This window comes from Homarus americanus, unplaced genomic scaffold, assembly GCF_018991925.1.
Source record: "Homarus americanus isolate GMGI-L3 unplaced genomic scaffold, GMGI_Hamer_2.0 scaffold51859, whole genome shotgun sequence".
Classification (NCBI taxonomy): domain Eukaryota; kingdom Metazoa; phylum Arthropoda; class Malacostraca; order Decapoda; family Nephropidae; genus Homarus; species Homarus americanus.
Window position 1 is genome coordinate 11,733,773 of NW_024711292.1, and position 22,233 is coordinate 11,756,005.

General features: G+C 41.7%; 1 protein-coding gene across 1 annotated transcript in view; it reads left to right on the plus strand.

Annotated features, from left to right (window-relative positions):
- The window catches only part of LOC121878950 (protein flightless-1-like), a 134,615-nt gene that overhangs the window by 95,416 nt on the left and 16,966 nt on the right, over nt 1–22,233 (plus strand). The window contains 9 exon segments of the mRNA XM_042385432.1: nt 10,966–11,151; nt 14,780–14,847; nt 14,849–15,162; nt 15,165–15,289; nt 15,292–15,776; nt 15,778–16,047; nt 16,049–16,231; nt 16,233–16,320; nt 19,365–19,529. Coding sequence (XP_042241366.1) covers nt 10,966–11,151; nt 14,780–14,847; nt 14,849–15,162; nt 15,165–15,289; nt 15,292–15,776; nt 15,778–16,047; nt 16,049–16,231; nt 16,233–16,320; nt 19,365–19,529 — 1,884 coding nt within the window.

The following is a 22,233-nucleotide window of genomic DNA, read 5'->3' on the forward strand; positions in this document are numbered from 1 at the left end:
TTGTTGTGCTTCGTTCAGTTACGTATTGCTAAACCTCTGTAACCACCCAGAGGAAGCATTAAAGGGTTTGGGCTCTGTAATTCCCATCTTTCGTGACACTGCAGCATATAGTTCACGTGCGTACTCCTTAACTGAGCGCGTGTCCACCGCCATGTTCCGTCGCGCCTGACGCACCAAGTAGCTCACAAGTAATTTTTCCGTCTTGAGAAGCACCTGGTTATGGAAATACTTGATCATTGAAGCACCTGTAGACTTTGTGATGTTCATGTGGTCCTTTATCTTGGCTGCATCCTTCTTAATTGTCCTGATTGTAGACTCGTTAACACCATGCTGGCGCGCGAGATCAACCTGTCTTGTTACTTTCTCCAACTCTTGTATGATCTTATACTTAATTTCGTAGCTCAAGGATTGTCGTGTCTTCTTTGGCTTAGGGCGGCTGGGTCCAGGTAAGGAAAGGTTTCTCTCTGGGGGCGGTGGTCCGGCGGAAGCCATTTTACAGAACAATTGATGCACGATTACATGGTGTGGCCTGGAGGGATGAAACTGCCGCGGCTAGGTCAAGCGTCGTCTTTCCTCCCTCCTTCCCTCCCGCGGGTGGACACGTCATATTACTTTAAACCAATCACAGCTAGCAGCGGAGGGAGGTAAGGATGCATGGCCCAATTACAGTCCGATATGTCATATGACGTCACTGATAACGCAACAAAGACACACACTGCGCAACCTACTCACGCCGCTTACACAACATGGCGGATGGCGGGAGAGGGCGGGAGAGATGGCGGGAGGTTTGGATCCAAAAATGGCGCGGCTCACCAGCCGCTCTCCGCGTAAAGGGGTACACGCACCGCGGAATGTGGGACCGCGTAAAGCACCTTAGCTTTCGTCTTTATTCAAGACATCTTCAGAGGCAACTGGATTACATTGATAGAGAGAGGCTTAAATATACAGGGTAACCTTATTAAACATGAGGTCAGGTCATAATGATGTCATCCACTAATACCCACACCAACACACACATAGAGGAGCTAAAGGTCAGGTAAAAAATAAGGGACCCACTAAATAACTATCCTACATCTAGATCAAAGGTTTTCAAATCATTTTTAACCTTGGGCCACTGACAAATAAATTTATGTAACATATTATCAGTTTTGAACTGACCATCACTAATGTTTATATATATATATATATATATATATATATATATATATATATATATATATATATATATATATATATATATATATATATATATATATATATATATATATATATATATATATATATATATATATATATATATATATATATATATAATGTCGCGTGTCAATGTTCGTCAGCAGGCCCTTATTACTCGGTACCTGCACAAGGCCCAGCCTGTTAATGCCTTGGCAAACATCACTTTAGGATATGATGATGATGATGGCACCACCTATGATGATATTGAAGTGTTGGGTGACTTACTGGTGGAGGAGCTGCCTCAAGACTTGGAGGGATTTGATGCTGAGGTTAGAGGAGTAGAGGAGGGAGCAGTAACCAGCCCTCCCTGCCTCAGAACCCATCAACCAGCCCCGTCAAGCATTTCACTGACTCCATCAAGGTAAGTTATTCTACAGTATGAGTGTATATAAATATTGTTATCAACAATATGTACAATATAATATGTATAAATACATTGCAGTCATACCATTGTCTTGGTGGGTTGTAGGTCATTATGGGGGTTTGGGTGACACTGCGGAACTGATTAGGCTTATTTACAGTTACTGTATTTCAATGTCACTCGTTGCGCGATTTTAACTTTGCGACGCTAAACCCGATACCAATGATTCGTGAAACATGAGATCCTACTGTTCAGTCGGCCCTTACCATATGCGGGTTTAACTTACACGGATTTGCAAATACGCGGATTGCCGCTGGAGGAATATACATTGAAAGGAATATATATTATTCAAATCGCGCGCGACATCACACACTGCTCACCACACACACACACACACACACACACACACACACACACACACACACACACACACACAGACAGACAAACAGACAGACACATCGCCCGCGCCACCCTGCATTCCCGCGCTCCCTCAGTTAGTCAGTCTCGCTGTAACCACGCTTGTGTTGACCTCAGCATTGTAGTTGCAAAAATATTACATTTCTGTGAATGTATTATATCAAGCACAGTATGAATAGAATATCATTGTAATATAACAGTATTTTAACCGAAAACTATTAAAAAAACGAATAACATATCTTGAACATTTGAAGGTTAGGTAAAGTCTTTTGTTTTTATGTAGTTTATCCTAATTTACATTGAAATACATTACATTTCAGCAAAACTACTATTTTTTCTGAGAATATGGAAATGTAACATTTTTGCTGAAATGACGTATGTATTACAATGGAAAGTGACGAAAGCAATGACTTTCGCTTTCTTTCGTTCAAAAGATGTTGCCGTAATCGCTTTTCGAATGGTTTTCAGTTAAAAAACTGTTGTATTACAATAATATTCTATCCTAATTCACTTGTGATGCAACAGTTTTTTAACTGAAAACCATTCGAAAAGCGATTACGGCAACATCTTTTGAACGAAAGAAAGCGAAAGTCATTGTTTTAGTCACGATTTTATCCCACTTTCCACTGTAATACGTAAGTCATTTCAGCAAAAATATTACATTTCCGTGAATGTAGTATATCAAGCACAGTATGAATAGAATATCATTGTAATATAACAGTATTTTAACCAAAAACTATTAAAAAACGAGTAACTTCTCTTGAACATCAGAAGGTTAGGTAAAGTCTTTTGTTTTTGTCATGTATTTTATCCTATTTTACATTGAAAAACATCACGTTTCAGCAAATCTACTATTTATTTCTGAGAATATATTCATTCAGGCGCAGTTTCGGTAAAATATACACGTGATGTAACAGTTTTTTAACTGAAAACGATTCGAAAAACACGTACCCTCTAGCCCTGTTCAAGGAGAAGACTGGGAGGAGCTGTTTGGTGCTGATGATGATGACAAGGAAAATGATTTTGATGGATTTTAATGAAAATATTCAGAAATATGGTATCGTAGTATTTATTCAAGTGATTTACGTAGGATAGAATATTATTGTAATACAACAGTTTTTTAACTGAAAACCATTCGAAAAGCGATTAGGGTAAAATCTTTTGAACAACGAAAGAAAGCGAAAGTCATTGTTTTCGTCATGATTTTATCCCACGTACGTCATTTCAGCAAAAATATTACATTTCCATATTTATTTCTGAGAATATATTCATTCAGTCACAGTTAAGGTAAAATATACGTGTGATGTAATATTTTAATGAAAATACCCGGTACAGTCAATTCTGCTGTAACGTGATAGTTGTGTTCTTGTAAAATATCGTGTTATAGAAAATCGCGTAATAGAAATAACAGGGCTTATGGAGAAAATAGGGTTAGGTGCAGATTACTCGAAATCGAAAAAATTTAGTAGTTAGCCTAACACAAAGGATAGCACAGTCTAAATAAATGTTACATTCATATCTAATAATGAAATCATACAGTAAATGTAACACTTTACCTTGCAAAAATATGAATGTAACTTGATGGGGGAGAAGGGTGATTTTGAGGTTGATAACATCGAGCTTCTCTTCAAGTGTTTTATCCTTTCTTTTACGATCATCACCGGGAATTCTATCACCAGAACGCTTCTTGGAGATATTCTTATTTACCATATTCACAGTTAATACCACAAAATTGGAGAAATAGTAAGCAAAAATCGCGTTATAGCAAACAAGCGTTCGCGTTATACAAATATCTTTCCTCTATTCATAAATCGCTTTAGAGCAAATTCGCGTTATCAAAACACGCATTATAGCAGAACTCACTGTATTTAGAAATATGGTATCGTAGTTTTCTTTTGTTTCAAATTTAATTAACAAAGATTGATGTTTCTAATGAAATGAACAAAAATTTATGTATCTATAAATAAACTTTAAAAAATGAATACTTTATGTTTTACATTGTCCTGTGCTACCATACCATGCATTTGGCTACTTTGGGCTTGCTATGATGATGCAAGAGATCTGCCCTGGCAACTGTACCGACACTCACAGCTGGTGGTGCGTCGTTTCCATTGTTTACTGTTAGTTACTGGTAAATATTTTTCAACCTAACAAAACTATTACCCATTTAGAGGTCGACCCCCAATTTTTTGCCAAAAAATATGGTCTTAAAAACTCGAACTACACACAGGTATATACGGTAAATACGGTAAATAAGGACATGGGGAGCCAGGGGTGTTTTTAAGGGGGGGCAGCAAAAATACGCCGATTCTTAACATTAACGGGTATCTCTGTTACCTAACTCCCGCGTATGATAAGGGCCAACTGTATTGTGATTCATATGACCCCTGGGTAGCTAGCTAGGAAGATAGGTTATTGTTTTGAAAGTGTAACTGTTCATTTTGAGTAACATGGTTAATAAATATAGAAACGTTATTGTAAACGCCTTGGTTAAGGACGTTCAGGTGATTGGCAAGTCGAAGGGAATGATTGAAACTCGCCTTATGACGCATTCAATATTTATTGATGTGGTCAAAACCTGCAGAGAACAAGGCGTTCATTAGTATTACATGGTGATCTATCTGATGCATAATTATCTAGTCTCAGACGATTTGTTCTTAATTACAATTGATTATTAAGCATAGTGACATGATACAAAGTTCATAACTCTATTAATCTTAGTTACCAGTACACATCATTCTGCATTTTCTTATTTCTCCAGATAAGGCAGAAACGGGTAGGCATAATTAGTCCACAATATTTCAGTACTGAGGGGTATGTCATCACTTTGGCTGTACTTACAAGTGCGGGTCAATGCAAACCAGTATGGTGTTCCAAGGGACAATAGTACTGTGTAAATTATTCCAGCACAAAACTCGGCCAGGATTGGGAGTCGGTGTTTATCACAGACGGCTGGTCCTCACAGCATCACTTGAGAAGGCGATCTGCATCATGGAGGCCAGGCGGCCACGCCACCCTTTAAACCATACACTCAGCAGAATCAGGGCATCTTGTTTGTGGAGGTCGCGTGGTCCAAGGCTGATGTTTGTTTGGGTGAGGCAATGCCAGCTCTGTAGTTGAAGCCAGCAGCGATAACAGTTATGATTAAAACATTGGCATGCAAGTCTTTGGTATTATGCAGCAATACAGTGAGTCCTAAATATTAAGTATTTCAGATTTTCCCTTCTGAAGTGTTGTATCTTAGTTCCCCCCCTTGGTGTGAGGGCCACTGTAGGCCTACATTCCTTACCCCTCAGACTAACATAAACAATTACCTCTCACTCCCTCCCTTCTCAAGGAGACATAAGAGTAAAGGAATATAGAAGTAAGAATAAGAAATATAAATAAGTAAATAAAAGATATAAAAAGGAAACAAAACAACACAGCTTCTTTGTTACAACATCAACTGAGTGAATCATCTGCTTATTCTAGGCTAAAGATGACAGGATCTGCTGGAGTACAGTACACAAGAACACTTACCAACAGTGTGTAACATACATGTTACCAATCGCCCAAGCGGCTAACGAGCAGATCAGTGGTGAAGAGGATAAAAGTAACACAGTTCTGTTCATGCCAGTATCATATAGAGCTTTTGTTTTTTAAAAATATATTTATTTAACCAAACTTTTAGATAAAGTATTCAGGAATATTTTGATGAAAAATATATGGTGTCTATCGAAATTAGAACTGATTTTACTGACCCCAATATCAACATTTCTTACTTTTTCTTTTATAAAAGAATGGAATTCCCATCACTATATCATATAGAAAACGTTTCATAGAGAATTTATTCAGGATCATTATGGTTTCAAATTCATTTCCCTATCACAATTAGCTACACTTGAGTGAGGAAGGGGGGGGAGGGACGGACCACACGACCCTACCCCCCCAAAAGAGGTTTGCTTCCATCAACACACACCAACACCACACACAGATCTCACTCACACACACCCTCCAACAACAACCCACACACACCCTCCAACACCACCCACACACACCCTCCAACACCACCCACACACACCCTCCAACACCACCCACACACACACTCTCCAACACCACCCACACACACACCCCTCCAACACCACCCACACACACCTCTCCAACACCACCCACACACACCCTCCAACACCACCCACACACACACCCTCCAACACCACCCACACACACCCCTCCAACACCACCCACACACACACACTCTCAACACCACCCACACACACCCTTCCAACACCACCCACACACACACCTCAACACCACCCACACCCTCCAACACCACCCACACACACACAACACCTCCCACACACACACACACCCTCCAACACCACACACACACACCCTCCAACACCACACACACACACCCTCCAACACCACACACACCCTCCAACACCACCCACACACCCTCAACACCACACACACCCTCCAACACCACCCACACCCTCCAACACGACCACACACACACACCCTCAACACCACCCCACACACACCCCTCCAACACCACCCACACACACCCTCAACACCACCCCCACACACACCCTCAACACCACCCACACACACCCTCAACACCACCCACACACACTCTCAACACCACCCACACACACACACACACACCCTCCAACACCACACACACACACACACCTCAACACCACCCACACACACCCTCCAACACCACCCACACACACCCTCCAACACCACACACACACACCCTCAACACCACCCACACACACCCTCAACACCACCCACACACACACCCTCAACACCACCCACACACCCTCAACACCACCCACACCTCCAACACCACCCACACACTCTCAACACCACCCACACTCCCAACACCACCCACACACACCCTCCAACACCACACACATACACCCTCCAACACCACCCACACATCACCACCACACACACACACCCTCAACACCACCCACACACCCTCAACACCACCCACACACACACCCTCCAACCACACACACACACACCCTCAACACCACCCACACACACACCCTCAACACCACCCACACACACCCTCAACACCACCACACACACCCTCAACACCACCCACACACTCTCAACACCACCCACACTCTCCAACACCACCCACACACACACCCTCAACACCACACACACACACACCCTCAACACCACCCACACACATCCACCACACACACACACCTCCAACACCACCCACACACACCCTCCAACACCACCCACACACCCTCCAACACCACACACACCACCCTCCAACACCACACACACCTCAACACCACACACACACACACACACACACACACACACACCCTCAACACCACACACACCTCCAACACCACACACACACCCTCCAACACCACACCCTCAACACCACACCCTCAACACCTCAACACCACACACACACACTCACACACACACACACACACCCTCCAACACCACACACACCTCAACACACACACACACACCCTCCAACCACCTCAACACCACACACACACACCTCACCACCCTCAACACCACCCACACACACCCTCAACCACACCCACACACACACACCCTCAACACCACCCACACACACACACACACACACACACACACACACACACACACACACACACACACACACACACACACACCCTCCAACACCACCCACACACCCAACAACACCACACACACACCCTCCACAACCACCCTCAACACCACCCACCCTCCAACACCACCCACACACACCATCAACACCACACACCCTCAACACCACACACCCTCAACACCACACACACACCCTCCAACACCACACACCCTCAACACCACACACACCTCCAGCACACACACACACACACCTCAACACCACACACACACTCAACCCACACACACACCCTCCAACACCACACACACACACACCCTCAACACCACACACACACACACACACACCATCAACCACACACACCTCCCACCACACACACACACCCTCAACACCACACACACACACACCCTCAACACCACACACACACCCTCCAACACCACACACACACACACCCTCAACACCACACACACACACACACACCCTCCAACACCACACACACACACACACACCTCCAACACCACACACACACACCTCAACACCACACACACCCTCCAACACCACACACACACACACCCTCAACACCACACACACACACACACCCCTCAACACCACACACACACACCCTCAACACCACACACACACCTCAACACCACACACACACACCCTCCAACACCACACACACACACACACACACACACACACACACACACACACACACACACACACACACACACACACCCTCCAACACCACCCACACACCAACAACACACCCACACATACACACACCCTCAACACCCACCCACACACCCCTCAAACACCACCCACACCCTCCACCCACACTCACCATCAACAACACACACACACCCAACAACACAACCACACCCACCCTCCCACCTCAACACCACCCACACACCCCCTCAGCACCACCACACCCTCCCACCCACCCACACCCCTCCAACACCACCCTCACACCCTCCCCCCACCCTCAGCCCCACCCCACACACCCTCACCACCCCCCACCTCCACCCCACACCTCCAACCCACCCCACACCCCTCCAGCCCCCACCACACCCTCCAACCCCACCCACACCCTCCAGCCCCCACCTCACCCACCTCAGCCCAACCTCACCCTCCAGCCCACCCACACACCTCCAGCCCCACCCCACCCTCCCAGCCCCACCCCCACCTCAGCCCACCCCACACCCTCCAACCCACCCACACACACCCTCAGCCCCACCCCACACCTCACCCCACCCACCTCACCCACCCCACACACCCTCCAACCCCACCCACACACCTCCACCCCACACCCTCATCCCCACCCCCACACACACCCTCAACCCCCCACCCCCACACACCCTCAACACCACCCCACACCCTCCAACCCCACCCCCACACACCACCCCCACCCCCACACACACCCTCCAACCCCACCCCACCCTCAACACCACCCACACACCCTCCAGCCCCACCCCCACCTCCAACCCCACCCCACACACCTCCAGCCCCACCCCACACCCTCCAGCCAACCCACACACACCTCAACCCTCCAACACCACCCCTCAACACCCTCCACACACACCCACCCAACACCACCCTCCCACCCAACACCCCCACACCTCCCAGCACACCCCCACACACATCAACACCACCCTCACACACCACCTCCACACACACACATGCCTCAACACCACTCACACCACTCCCACACCTACCCTCAACACCACTCACACACCCACACACCCTCCAACACCACTCACACACACACACACACATCCCTCAACACCATCCCACACACACACACCCTCCAACACCACTCACACACACACACACATACCCTCCAACACCACTCACACACACACACCCCCTCCAACACCACTCACACACACACAACCCTCAACCCCCACTCCACCCATACCCTCCAACACCACTCCACACACACACACATACCCTCTAACACCACACACACCCCTCAACACCACACACACACACCTCTCTCTCTCTCTCTCTCTCTCTCTCTCTCTCTCTCTCTCTCTCTCTCTCTCTCTCTCTCTCTCTCTCTCTCTCTCTCTCTCTCTCTCTCTCTCTCTCTCTCTCTCTCTCTCTCTCTCTCTCTCTCTCTCTCTCTCTCTCTCTCTCTCTCTCCTCTCTCTCTCTCTCTCTCTCTCTCTCTCTCTCTCTCTCTCTCTCTCTCTCTCTCTCTCTCTCTCTCTCTCTCTCTCTCTCTCTCTCTCTCTCTCTCTCTCTCTCTCTCTCTCTCTCTCTCTCTCTCTCTCTCCTCTCTCTCTCTCTCTCTCTCTCTCTCTCTCTCTCTCTCTCTCTCTCTCTCTCTCTCTCTCTCTCTCTCTCTCTCTCTCTCTCTCTCTCTCTCTCTCTCTCTCTCTCTCTCTCTCTCTCTCTCTCTCTCTCTCTCTCTCTCTCTCTCTCTCTCTCTCTCTCTCTCTCTCTCTCTCTCTCTCTCTCTCTCTCTCTCTCTCTCTCTCTCTCTCTCTCTCTCTCTCTCTCTCTCTCTCTCTCTCTCTCTCTCTCTCTCTCTCTCTCTCTCTCTCTCTCTCTCTCTCTCTCTCTCTCTCTCTCTCTCTCTCTCTCTCTCTCTCTCTCTCTCTCTCTCTCTCTCTCTCTCTCTCTCTCTCTCTCTCCTCTCTCTCTCTCTCTCTCTCTCTCTCTCTCTCTCTCTCTCTCTCTCTCTCTCTCTCTCTCTCTCTCTCTCTCTCTCTCTCTCTCTCTCTCTCTCTCTCTCTCTCTCTCTCTCTCTCTCTCTCTCTCTCTCCTCTCTCTCTCTCTCTCTCTCTCTCTCTCTCTCTCTCTCTCTCTCTCTCTCTCTCTCTCTCCCTCTCTCTCTCTCTCTCTCTCTCTCTCTCCTCTCTCTCTCTCTCTCTCTCTCTCTCTCTCTCTCTCTCTCTCTCTCTCTCTCTCTCTCTCTCTCTCTCTCTCTCTCTCTCTCTCTCTCTCTCTCTCTCTCTCTCTCTCTCTCTCTCTCTCTCTCTCTCTCTCTCTCTCTCTCTCTCTCTCTCTCTCTCTCTCTCTCTCTCTCTCTCTCTCTCTCTCTCTCTCTCTCTCTCTCTCTCTCTCTCTCTCTCTCTCTCTCTCTCTCTCTCTCTCTCTCTCTCTCTCTCTCTCTCTCTCTCTCTCTCTCTCTCTCTCTCTCTCTCTCTCTCTCTCTCTCTCTCTCTCTCTCTCTCTCTCTCTCTCTCTCTCTCAGACATACCCACATTGATAAAGCTTACCATGATCAATTCATGGCCATTTTGCATTATCAGGATTAATAATCGATTATACAGATACAGTAGTCCTCTAGAACTCTTTCTTTTGAGAATAGACTTTTATATGCCAACTTTATTTTTGACAGCTTGATAAAAAAGCATGTTCAGCCATCCATGCTGTCAACTTGCGGAACTACTTGGGTGCTCAAGGACGCACTCACAGAGAAGAACAGGGAGATGAAGAAGATGAGTTCCTGGAGTTGTTTGATCACGACCTCACTTACATTGAAGGTGGTCGGACGGCCTCTGGGTTCTTCACTGTTGAAGAGATGGTAAGTCATAATTAATTTTTCCTTGGTAGAGTATAGCAGAGTGGCAAATGTACAGGGTAAGGAGTTGTAGGTTTAAGTTTGTCTTGGTTTGTCTTTTTTTCTGATTTTTTTTGCAAATATCAGAACATCTTTTATTTTTTATCTATATTAATTTATTCCATCTGTTTTTCCATATTTTCCGGTTTATAAGACGCTTTTTTTTCCCCAAATCTCCAAAACTTACCGTGCATCTTACATGCTGAAGGTTAACCCAAGGGGGTTGAGGAGCATGACTAAAACCAAGATAGTTATATATAAGGACAGTATCCCAGGTTATCCAGCTATCTAACACAGAAAATGTCTCTAAAAGAAAATTTATTTCATAGCTCAAGAATGAAGCAAATTAGGTGGAGTAATAACACTTTTCCAGTTCAAGTTGTTTCTAAAGCTAAAGTAGAAATGTCACTGCTGGTGCCAGTACTGCTGCCATCTTTGTATACATGAGTATCAGCGTGCATCATAATAGTTTCTGAGTGTCTAAACTAAGCATGTTGCACAGACAGACACTAGCTAGGGAATGTTTTTTGAGTTTAAACCTCCCGAGTCTGTCATAGCAGTTCTAATTTAGTTAGAACTCAAATTCTTCACTAGAATAATCCAAATACTGTAGTTATCTAGAAGTTTGGTTAAATAAATATACAGTAATACCTCGCCACGCTGGTTCTTTTATGCTTTTCACATTTACGTACCCGCCAGAACCGAATTCTACTTACGTTGCATCTACTCATATATGCGGTGAAGTATAATTTTTTTATTTAGCTCATAAAATTCATACAAATTACCTGGCCAGAATATAATGTACATTGCTGGAATTCTTACAATATGATGATCATTTTGAATATAAACATCATGGATTTTGCATTAGACATATAAATTTTAGATCTAATGTAAGAATTTTGTTTACACAGAGCAAATATGTTATCTTTTGTGCAAAATATATGATGTGTATATTCAAAATATTCCTGGTCTTGCAAGGAATCCAGCAATGTCAATTATATTATCCTAACTTTAGTCTGAGGTATTATTTATTACTATACCTTAAAATCTAGTGTTTTCACCCAAACATTTCTCAGAGAGGAGGAGCCAGCTGGAATGGGAAGGGGAGTTGAGTCCATTATTTGAATGGACATTAACCATGCAACTGCATTTCTTAAATATTAATTGTGTGTGCATACCATCATAAAATTAAGATGTTATTTTTACTACAACATAGGTATTGTGTTGGTATTGTGTCGAAAAAGTGGAGTTTGGGAATTGGCCCAGTCTCTATTTCATTAATCCCATATGTTCTGTTATTCCATTTATGCTGCTTTACGCTGACCATGAGGTTCAATTGACATGAGCGACCAGGAAGCAGGAACTAGACGCCACACCTGAAGTAGCCATCAAATATTTTGATCGTCACTTCCTCAGTTGCACGAGTCCTCGCATTCTACACCCAAACTAAAGAAAGTTATACATTCATTTTCCACTGTTAACAGCTTGATCTTGCTAAGAAATAGATCCTTGTGAAATATTTAAGTAGCTGCAAAATGTTTCTCTCACATTCTTTGCAGAAGAATATGAAGCATTGTTTATTCTAGAGGGTGATGTGTTATTCTCAACTGTACATTCTTGAATTGCATATGTCTTTGCATCCAGACCCTCTGTGTCAATGATGATATTATGGAAAAGTGTAGCACACTTTACAATGTCAAAAGCAGTTTCAATAAGTTTATTTAAAATTCTCCATTTACTTGTAAAAGTTCCAAATGCACACTACAACACGCTTGGCATGTGACGATCTGTAATAGAAATTATATTTTCTTTGTTCAGAGCATTCCTAGGATAGGGTTTCAACAAATATACACAGAGTGAGTACGGTAGGCCTTGTCGTCAATCAAAATACATTCTAGTGTACTCGTGAAACTTCTTTGAATCTTGGTGACGTTCCTTCTAGAAATGTTGAAATTTGCCTATTTCTAACTTCCTCTGATATGTGGGATGATTTTTCCTGGGTACCTCTGCAGGTACCACACATTAAAAAGCATTATTTTTAAACGTACCAGCAAACGTCTGTGCTGCATAGGCGGCATGTTTATGCTGACAGACGCTGGCAGGTGGGACACAGGTCGCTTTGGAAAGTAGGTCACTCGATGCCGCAGGACACTCACACATGAGACATAGCCTCACAACGAAAACTGGTATTTTCCTCTGGCGGACGGGGGATTAGTGGGTCTCATGTAACTGACCTGACTTGATGCAATGTCAGGTGAAGGTAGGGTGCGGGATTAGTGGTATCACATTACCGATCTTCTGATACAATGTCAGGTCACCTTTTGTTGGGTGGGGGATTAGTGGGTCTCATGACCTGAAGGTGTCTTGAATAAAAATAAAAGCTGCAGAATTTTTGAGGAAGAGTGTGGTAAGTGTAAGAATAAATGAGCAATGTTTTATCCCGTCAACATTATGTAACATAACATTTTAAAATATGGAGTGACAAAGCAGAGAGGTGTGGGTCATTAGAGAGATGGAATGGAAAGGAGTGGTAACATGTGCTTCTCAACAGCTGATATTTAACTCGCCACCTACTACTTTGCTGTCACTTGGAATCGAGTATAACGATCATCCAGCTATGATACAATGATATGAGTTATTAAGGATGTCACCTTCATGGTGAGTTTTAATGAGACTAAAGAGGCCGATATGGGACCGGTAAGGTCCCATATGGGTGTGTGAGTGATGTTTTGGAGGGGGTGTGTTGGTGGTGATGGTGGGTGTGTGTGATGTGGGGTAAGGGTGGTGTTGGAGGGTGTGTGTGGTTGATGTAGGGGTGTGTGGGTGGTGATGTTGGGTGTGTATGGGTGGTATTGGAGGGGTGTGTGGAATGTTGGTATGTGTGGGTGATGTGGGATGAGGGTAGTGTTGGAGGATAGCTAGGGTTGGTTGGGGCAATTAATTAACTTAGCTTAACTAGTATATATATACATACAGCTAGACCCCGACTTTTAACGGGGTTAGGGACCCAAATCCAGGTCATAAGTCCGAATGGTCGTAAGTCCGAATGGTCGTAAGTCCGACATAGATAAAAAAAAAATAATTTTTTTTTTTTAAATAAAAATCTACAATGAAATACAGTACAGTAAAAGTAATAAATAATGAGGAATGGATACAGTGTGACTGAGCACTTACCTTAATGTAGTCAGCTGAATGCACGGGGCCCCATAATTTTTCTTATTATACATGGAGAATACATTAACTGGAAACGTTTCGGTATAGAAAATGCATGTGTCATTTGGAAAAAAAAATTGAAAAAAATGGTCACAACTGCGTGGTCGTAAGTTCCGACGGTCGTAAGTCGGGGTCTAGCTGTATATATATATATATATAGTATATAATTAAATTTTTTTATACTGTACTATATATCAGATGCTGTAAGTAGATACTTTGTCATATCAATAGTGTCATATTAATCACAATACAGTTTAAATTTACAATGCCACCATGTGTTGTACCTGAAGTGGAAAATGCTTCAAATGGTGAGAATTTAAATTCACCTCCCTTCCACAGTGAGGCTTAAAGTAATGTTTGTTTGTTTTTTCCCACACAGGAATATCCTCTTCGTTTGTATCGGATCTTCCCAACTAATATTGGCATCCACTTGGAGACTGTGTCCTGTGGTTGAATCCCTGGATCCACGACATGTGTTTTTGCTTGATGATGGTAAAGACATTTATGTGTGGCAAGGGAGTAAAGCTAAGAAAACATTAACCACTAAAACAAGGCTCAGTGCAGAGAAAATGAATAAAGAAGAGCGGAAGAATCTGGCTGAAATTCACACATTAGTACAAGGTAAGGAGAACAATGATTGGCCACAATTCTGGGCTGCATTGGGATTAGAAGAAGGGGAAGAAGATCATCTAGAGATTGAAGAACATGTGGATCCAAAATTTTTACCAGTTGTTCCCAGGCTGTACCAGGTTGGACTGGGTATGAACTTGAACTACCCCAGGTTGATGTACCCGAAGGTAAATTAATTCAGAAATTACTTAAGACAAAGAATGTGTATATCTTGGACTGTTTCTGTGATGTGTTTGTTTGGATTGGCCGCAAGTCAACTCTCGTTTAGTGAGGGCTGCAGCCCTTAAACTGTCACAGGAACTTTTAAGAATGATAATTAGACCAGACCATGCAGTAACCACTCTTGTTAAAGAAGGGACTGAACCACAAGTCTTCAAGACAAAATTCAATGGCTGGACAGATGTTATTGATGTTGATTTTACACGTACAGCAGAGTCAGTTAGGAAGACAGGAGCCAACTTAAAGGATTGGGCTGCAAAGCAAGAGACCAAGGTGGACTTGAGTGCTTTGTTCACACCCCGGCAACAGCCTATGACCCTAGAGGAGGCACAGCAGTGTATGGATGAGTGGAATGATGACTTGGATTCAATGGATATCTTTGTGTTGAGGAAGAAGTTTGTCAAGCTTCCAGAAAATGAACTTGGCCATTTCCATGCTTCTGAGTGTTATGTATTCTTATGCCGCTATTGGATACCTGGAGAACCTGCAGAAGATGAGAAAGAGGAAGAAGTAGAACCAGAGGATGATTTGTGTGGTGTATTTCTGGCAAGGGCGACAAGCTTCCAACATGGGATGGCTGACATTTACTTTCAGTCTTCAGAAGAAATTTGAAACATTGTTTGGAGATAAGCTTGAGGTTGTAAGAATGCACCAGCAGCAGGAAGCTGTCAAGTTTATGGCTCATTTTAAAAGAAAATTTGTCATACATTCGGGTCGACGTAGGCAAGAGAAGCAGCCAGTTAAGGCAGAGGAAGAACCACAGGAAAGTGATACCAAAGCAGTCAAACCCAAACCAAAGCCCACCAAAACCGGAGCCAGAGGAACCTCAGCCCCAGCCAGAACTTTTCCACATGCGATCTAACGGTTCCCCACTCTTCACACGCTGCATCCAGATTAAACCAAATGCTGTATCTCTCAACTCTGAGTTCTGTTATATTCTCAAAGTTCCATTTGGACAGGAGGATGATAGTGGTATTGTGTATGTGGCTGGGTGAGAAGTATGAGGAAGAAGGACGACTCTCAGAAGAGGTTGCACAAGAAATGTATGACCCAGAAAAGTACAGTCTTCAGGTATGTAAATTTTTCTTGTTCAAGTTTTCAGAATGGTGCATGTACTATATCACATTATCTATCAAGCACTTAAAACTTTATTAGTTTTCTCTGTGGAATTGCAAGAGGCAGCACTTATTGTCTTGGTATTACTTTTTAAAAGTTTGTTCCTGTTGAAGCTTCTTCATTAAAATTTGCATTTTCTTGTGTCTTTTTTATTTTACTAATGCTAGCACTCAAATTGAGATTATTTTATAATATTAAAGTGTGATGTTTTTTATTGATTATCTTTTTTCTTTAGTTATTGTTAATATATCTCTTTACCATACATACAGTATACAGTATTTGAAGATATGAAAAGTACAGTATATATATATATATATTATATATATATATATATATATATATATATATATATATATATATATATATATATATATATATATATATATATATATATATATATATATATATATATATATATATATATATATATATATATATATATATATATATATATATATATATATATATATATATATATATATATATATATATATATATATATATTATCACAATATTAATGCCACATCATCATCATCATCATCATTCCTGTCAATCTAACACAATTGCTCCAGAAGGTCGTTTGTTAACCGAAATTTCACAACCCGAAACCATTGTTTCAATGGGATTTTTGGGTAATTGGTTCCAGGTCACCGAAAATTACATACAAACTAAAATATATGCAGTAAAGTACACTTACTTTGAGGTGTGCATGTAGAAGGCCCTGGTTGATGATGATGATCATTTGGAATTCTTTAATCAACACTGCACTGTCAATGACCAATAATTGTACTATAAAAATGAAAAATAGTTTTATGTTCAGAGTTCGCAATTTCCACTGAGAGACAACTGACGCTGGTGAGTCAAGGGCTGTTTACACGCTAAAACTAGTTTCAGTTTCAATTATGTTCAATAATTGTATAATTCTATTTTAATAAATATTCTTTGAAAGAATTCAAGGAATTTACATCGAATTGTTAACCGAATTGAAGATTCTTATGGAAGGTAATTCGTTAACTGAGGCGTTCGTTTTATATATACAATACAGTGATCTCTCGTTTAACGAACGCCTAAGTTAACGAATTACCTTCCATAAGAATTTTCAATTCGGTTAACGAAAAAAATTTGGTAAACGAATTCCTTACGAATTCTTCTCAACATGTTTTCGCTTGCTCACCAGCTGGAATATTAGTCCGTCAATACAGTAATCGGTTATAGGGCTTAAATTTGTTCCCATTTGAGTAAATATCAAGAAGGTTGTACTATTCAATAATTTTTAAAGTTTTATATTAAAATTTTTAGTAATTTTAACACTTATTTAACATAATTGTAGTACAGGGAACTAGTTTTTGGTGCGCCCATCAGCCACTTCACTCACCCACCAAGGCCTCAGTTTGTGTCTCTCTTCAGTGGAGAAAACATCTTGCTTGGGGTCTCTTGAACACAACGTATTTTTATGTTTTTACAGTACAATTATTGGTCATTCTGAAATTGATTTAACATATTGACAATATATAGTGCAGTGCAGTGTTGATTTAAAAAAATAATCATGAATTACACCTAGTGAACTTAAAATTTTATGGGTGAAATGGCAGCATAAAGCATGGGGTGATTTCTCTAACATCCCCACTTCCTTCTCTTCTCCCTTCTCCTCCACCCCCACTGCCAGCAGCCCCCTAACCCGGGGTTTAATGTTTAAAAGCAGATGAATACATTTGTTTTTGTCTGTCCACTGATAGTGGTGACAATCACATACATCACCCTATCCACACTTGTTTAATAAAGGGGATTTTGACATCAATCCCACATTTTTTTTTTATCTACTCAGTGTGTCAGTCTAGCTTCATATGACAGTGATTCCTTGAGATGGTTATTTGGTTATAAGGCAGGAGAATGATCCTGAAAATCCATTTTATAACCCAAGACCAGACCAGTGGCCCCACTTATCCTCCTTTTTCCTAAAGGTATGTTGCAAAATGGATGTCACTGAAGTTGGAGTGCTGTTGTGGTTGCCATCTTGTAAGCAAGCAGATAACTAAAGAGAGGTTCACTACTTATGTAGAATGGTCCAGTCAATCTTCTTCCTTGAATGGTATTAAAGATCCATTTGTATAGGATTTTGGTAATAAGGAGGCCACTGTTTTTAGGGATTAGCCGTGTTATAACCTCAGAGAATTTGCCAATAATTATAAAATTGGATGCCATGATCAAACCAGCATAATTTGTTCTCATATGATGTACAGTGGTCCCTCGGTTAACAAACGGTTCGATTAACGAAATTTCGGTTGATGAATTACCTCCCATAAGGATCTTCAATTTTGTTAACGAACATCACGTTTTGTTGTGAGCGTCAGCTGATCAGCTGATGGGCTAGTCTGCCAATTCAGTAATCTGTTCTATGTTTACATTCGTTTCCAGTAGAGTAAATATCAAGAAAGTTGTGCTCTTTAATATTTTTGCATTTTTTATATTAAAATTATTAGTAATTTTAAAATTTAGTTAACATATTGATAATATATGCAGTACAGGGAACTAGTGAACTTAAAATTTTATTGGTGAAATTAGTGCATCAAGCATGGGTCTCCTGAAAGGTGATTTCTTCTCCTCCATCCCCACTTCCTTCTCTTCTCCCTTCTCCTCCACCCCCACTTCTAATTCCCACCATCATCATCAACCAGGAACCTTCTACATACACACCTCAAAGTAAGTGTACTTTACTGCATTTTTTTTTACTTTGTATGTACTTTTCTGTGAGCTGGAACCAATTACCCAATATCCCATTGAAACAACGGATTCGGTTAACAAAATTTTCGGTTAACGAACGACTCTGTGGAACGAATTGTGTTCGTTAACCGAGGGACCACTGTATGGTAGTATGACAGTATCTCAACTTACTTCTACTGCACTGTAACATTTCATAATATTTCAATAGCTGTATCATATTGGAGTATTGTAACAGCAGATATTCTTTTTGTGTTATTATAATACATATATTATTAAAGGTTGTAAGAGAAGGAGAGGAACCTGAGAACTTCTTTTGGATTGGTATTGGTGGTCGCAAAGTCTATGACAAAGATGCAGCATATATGCGCCATACAAGACTTTTCAGATGTTCAAATGAGAAGGGCTATTTTGCTGTCTCAGAAAAGTGCTCGGATTTTTGTCAAGTAAGTTTTGGTAAATTTTATAATTCTTATTGAATAGATGTACAGTCAACAAAAAAAATTTCTGCACCTTTATGGTGTTATACTATATGACACACCGGACCAAGAATTCTGAACAACACTCATTTACGCGGGTGATTCCTGTTAATTTCTCTGTATTAACTATATGCGATACAAAAAATGCATCACACAACCATAAATACCAACCTTACCAAATTAACATGGTCTCAGTCAGTGATCGTTGCGAAAGCCATGAGACCAAGGGGTGCAGAACATTTTTTGCTGACTGTACATGAATTACTTTGTATATAATTTTGTAAATATACTGCACACACACACACACACACACACACACACACACACACACGAGAGAGGGTAAGAGCGGTAGAAAGGAGTCATTTACATTAATTCTTTACATGTGATGTGAATGTTGTTGGTGGGGATTACTTAACATTTATCAGTGTAAAGGGAAACAGCAGAGAATATAACAAACTATAGTATAGTCTTCATTTATGCGGTCAATTGAACCTGTGGAGGTCCGCGTAAATCGAGACACGTGTAAACGAAATAACAGAACATATGGGATTAATTGAAATAGAGACTGGGCCGACCCCCAAACTACACTTTTTCCGACACAATACGTACGTTGTAGTAAAAATAACTTCTTAATTTTATGATGGTATGCACACACAATTAATATTTAAGAGAAATATCAATAATATTAGGTTTTTTAACACTTACGTTAGTAGAAAAGATGGCTGGGCACACGGGGATGGGAGGTTGGTTCCGAGGCAGAGGGCAGATTATTGGCCCTCACCTGTATCACTTGTAACAATTGTATCACTATCCACCACAGATCAAGCCCTCTTTGTCAAACCCCTCAAAGTCCATATCCTCACTATCACTGACTGGTGGGTGGCGGGTGAAGAACTCGGTAATGTTTTGTTGACTGGGCGACCTTGTGCGTACCCTGCCCGCGCCGCTTCCCGCGTAAATGATGGAATGAACCGTGTAAATAAAAATTGTCGGTCTGGCATGGTGCCGCGTAAATGACCAAACACATAAACCAAATCCGCGTAAATCGAGACTATACTGTACAGAAAATTTTAAAGCCTGCCACTACTGTCGTCACCTTGAATACCTTCTATAAACCTATTGTCCACTATATAAGCCTATCAGGTGAGTGTTAAATTCTATTTATTTTGTACACATCATATTTCCATTCATAAATAAGGCATTATTCAATTTGTTTTGTTATTTAATAAGAAAAAATTTAGAGATTTGCTCATAAGTATATCTGCTAGCCTGCTGCAATCAACTGTTTACTGGGTAACTGTTTTGTTCACACTGAAATTAATTTATCTTTCGTTCGTTCGTAGCAAAATTATTTTTCGCCTTTGCTTCCTTTGATAAATGTACAACAGTTTTACAATACAGTCGAATTTCGTATTTTTATGAATTTTGGGGGTTGTACAAAAAACAAGCAAAAATGTGTATGCCGACCTCTTAAGTTTCGCGATTGCTTTGTTATAGGGTCCCCATGCTGAACTACTGAATCACGGAACTCGCAATATATGTTTACATGTTAAAGGTATTGTTCGCTCTGGCGCCCATACCAAATTTTCCCTTTTTTTGTCCTTGCAGCCTCTTCACTCCTCCAATTTCAACCACAAAACATGCAGCTACGATTGTAGAGAGTTATTCCCTTACTAACTGCTGTTTTTGTATACAATTTTTGTTGTGCAGTACAGCATGCCCTTAAAATTCACAAGGGTTTGGGCCTCAAAATGGTTACAAATTGCCAAATCCGCGAATATCATTTGCTGACCAGGGAGGGGGTACATTTTTACTCACATGCAAAGAAATGTATAGTCCCTTTATGTGTTTGCCTTTAGAACAATAATTATTTCTTTTACCTGTACAGCTCCTCTCCGACTTACGACCTACTCGACTTACGACCACCCACACTTACGACCTGCCTCAGTTGTACCAAAATTTTTTCAAATTACGTATTTTCGAGTCCCAACGTCAGTACACAGACAAAATTTTCGTTTGTAATTCACTTTAAAATAGGCTGGCAAGCTTAAAAGTGAGAGTTTTGTGGTGCTGAGAAGAAAAAGAGACACCCATTTTAGATTTTCTATGTATTATTTAGGCATTTTCGACTTACGACCATTTCGACTTACGACCTGGATTTGGGTCCCTAACCCCGTCGTAAGTCGGGGAGGAGCTGTACTGTATACGTGTGTGTGTGAAGCCACGCGCGCACACACACACACACACAACACATACAAATAAATAAATAATGGGAAAATCCTCTCACAAATAATCAGAAATAAGACAATAAAATGTATCGAACTGTCAAGAAAATGCGAGTCTACCCTCAAGTCAGCTCCGTGGTTTGTTATTAAATTTGGGTTGCCATACGGCAAATTTTTCATCATAAAAATTGCTATCTCTAGAACAAATGGCATCTGAGCACCAGCTGGATTGACACGTAGATCAAAGTTACAGAATTTCTTTCGTAGCCATCTAACCAACCCAACATGAAGGATGTCGGTTATTGCGTTGTAATACTGTAATTTTTTCACGGTATGTATGTAGGATGGTGTGTGCATGTATCTGAATAAAAATAAATGAAGAAAGTTACGTATATCTACCCGAAAATACGAGTTGAAAAACAACCATAACTCTTCACAGCAATAGT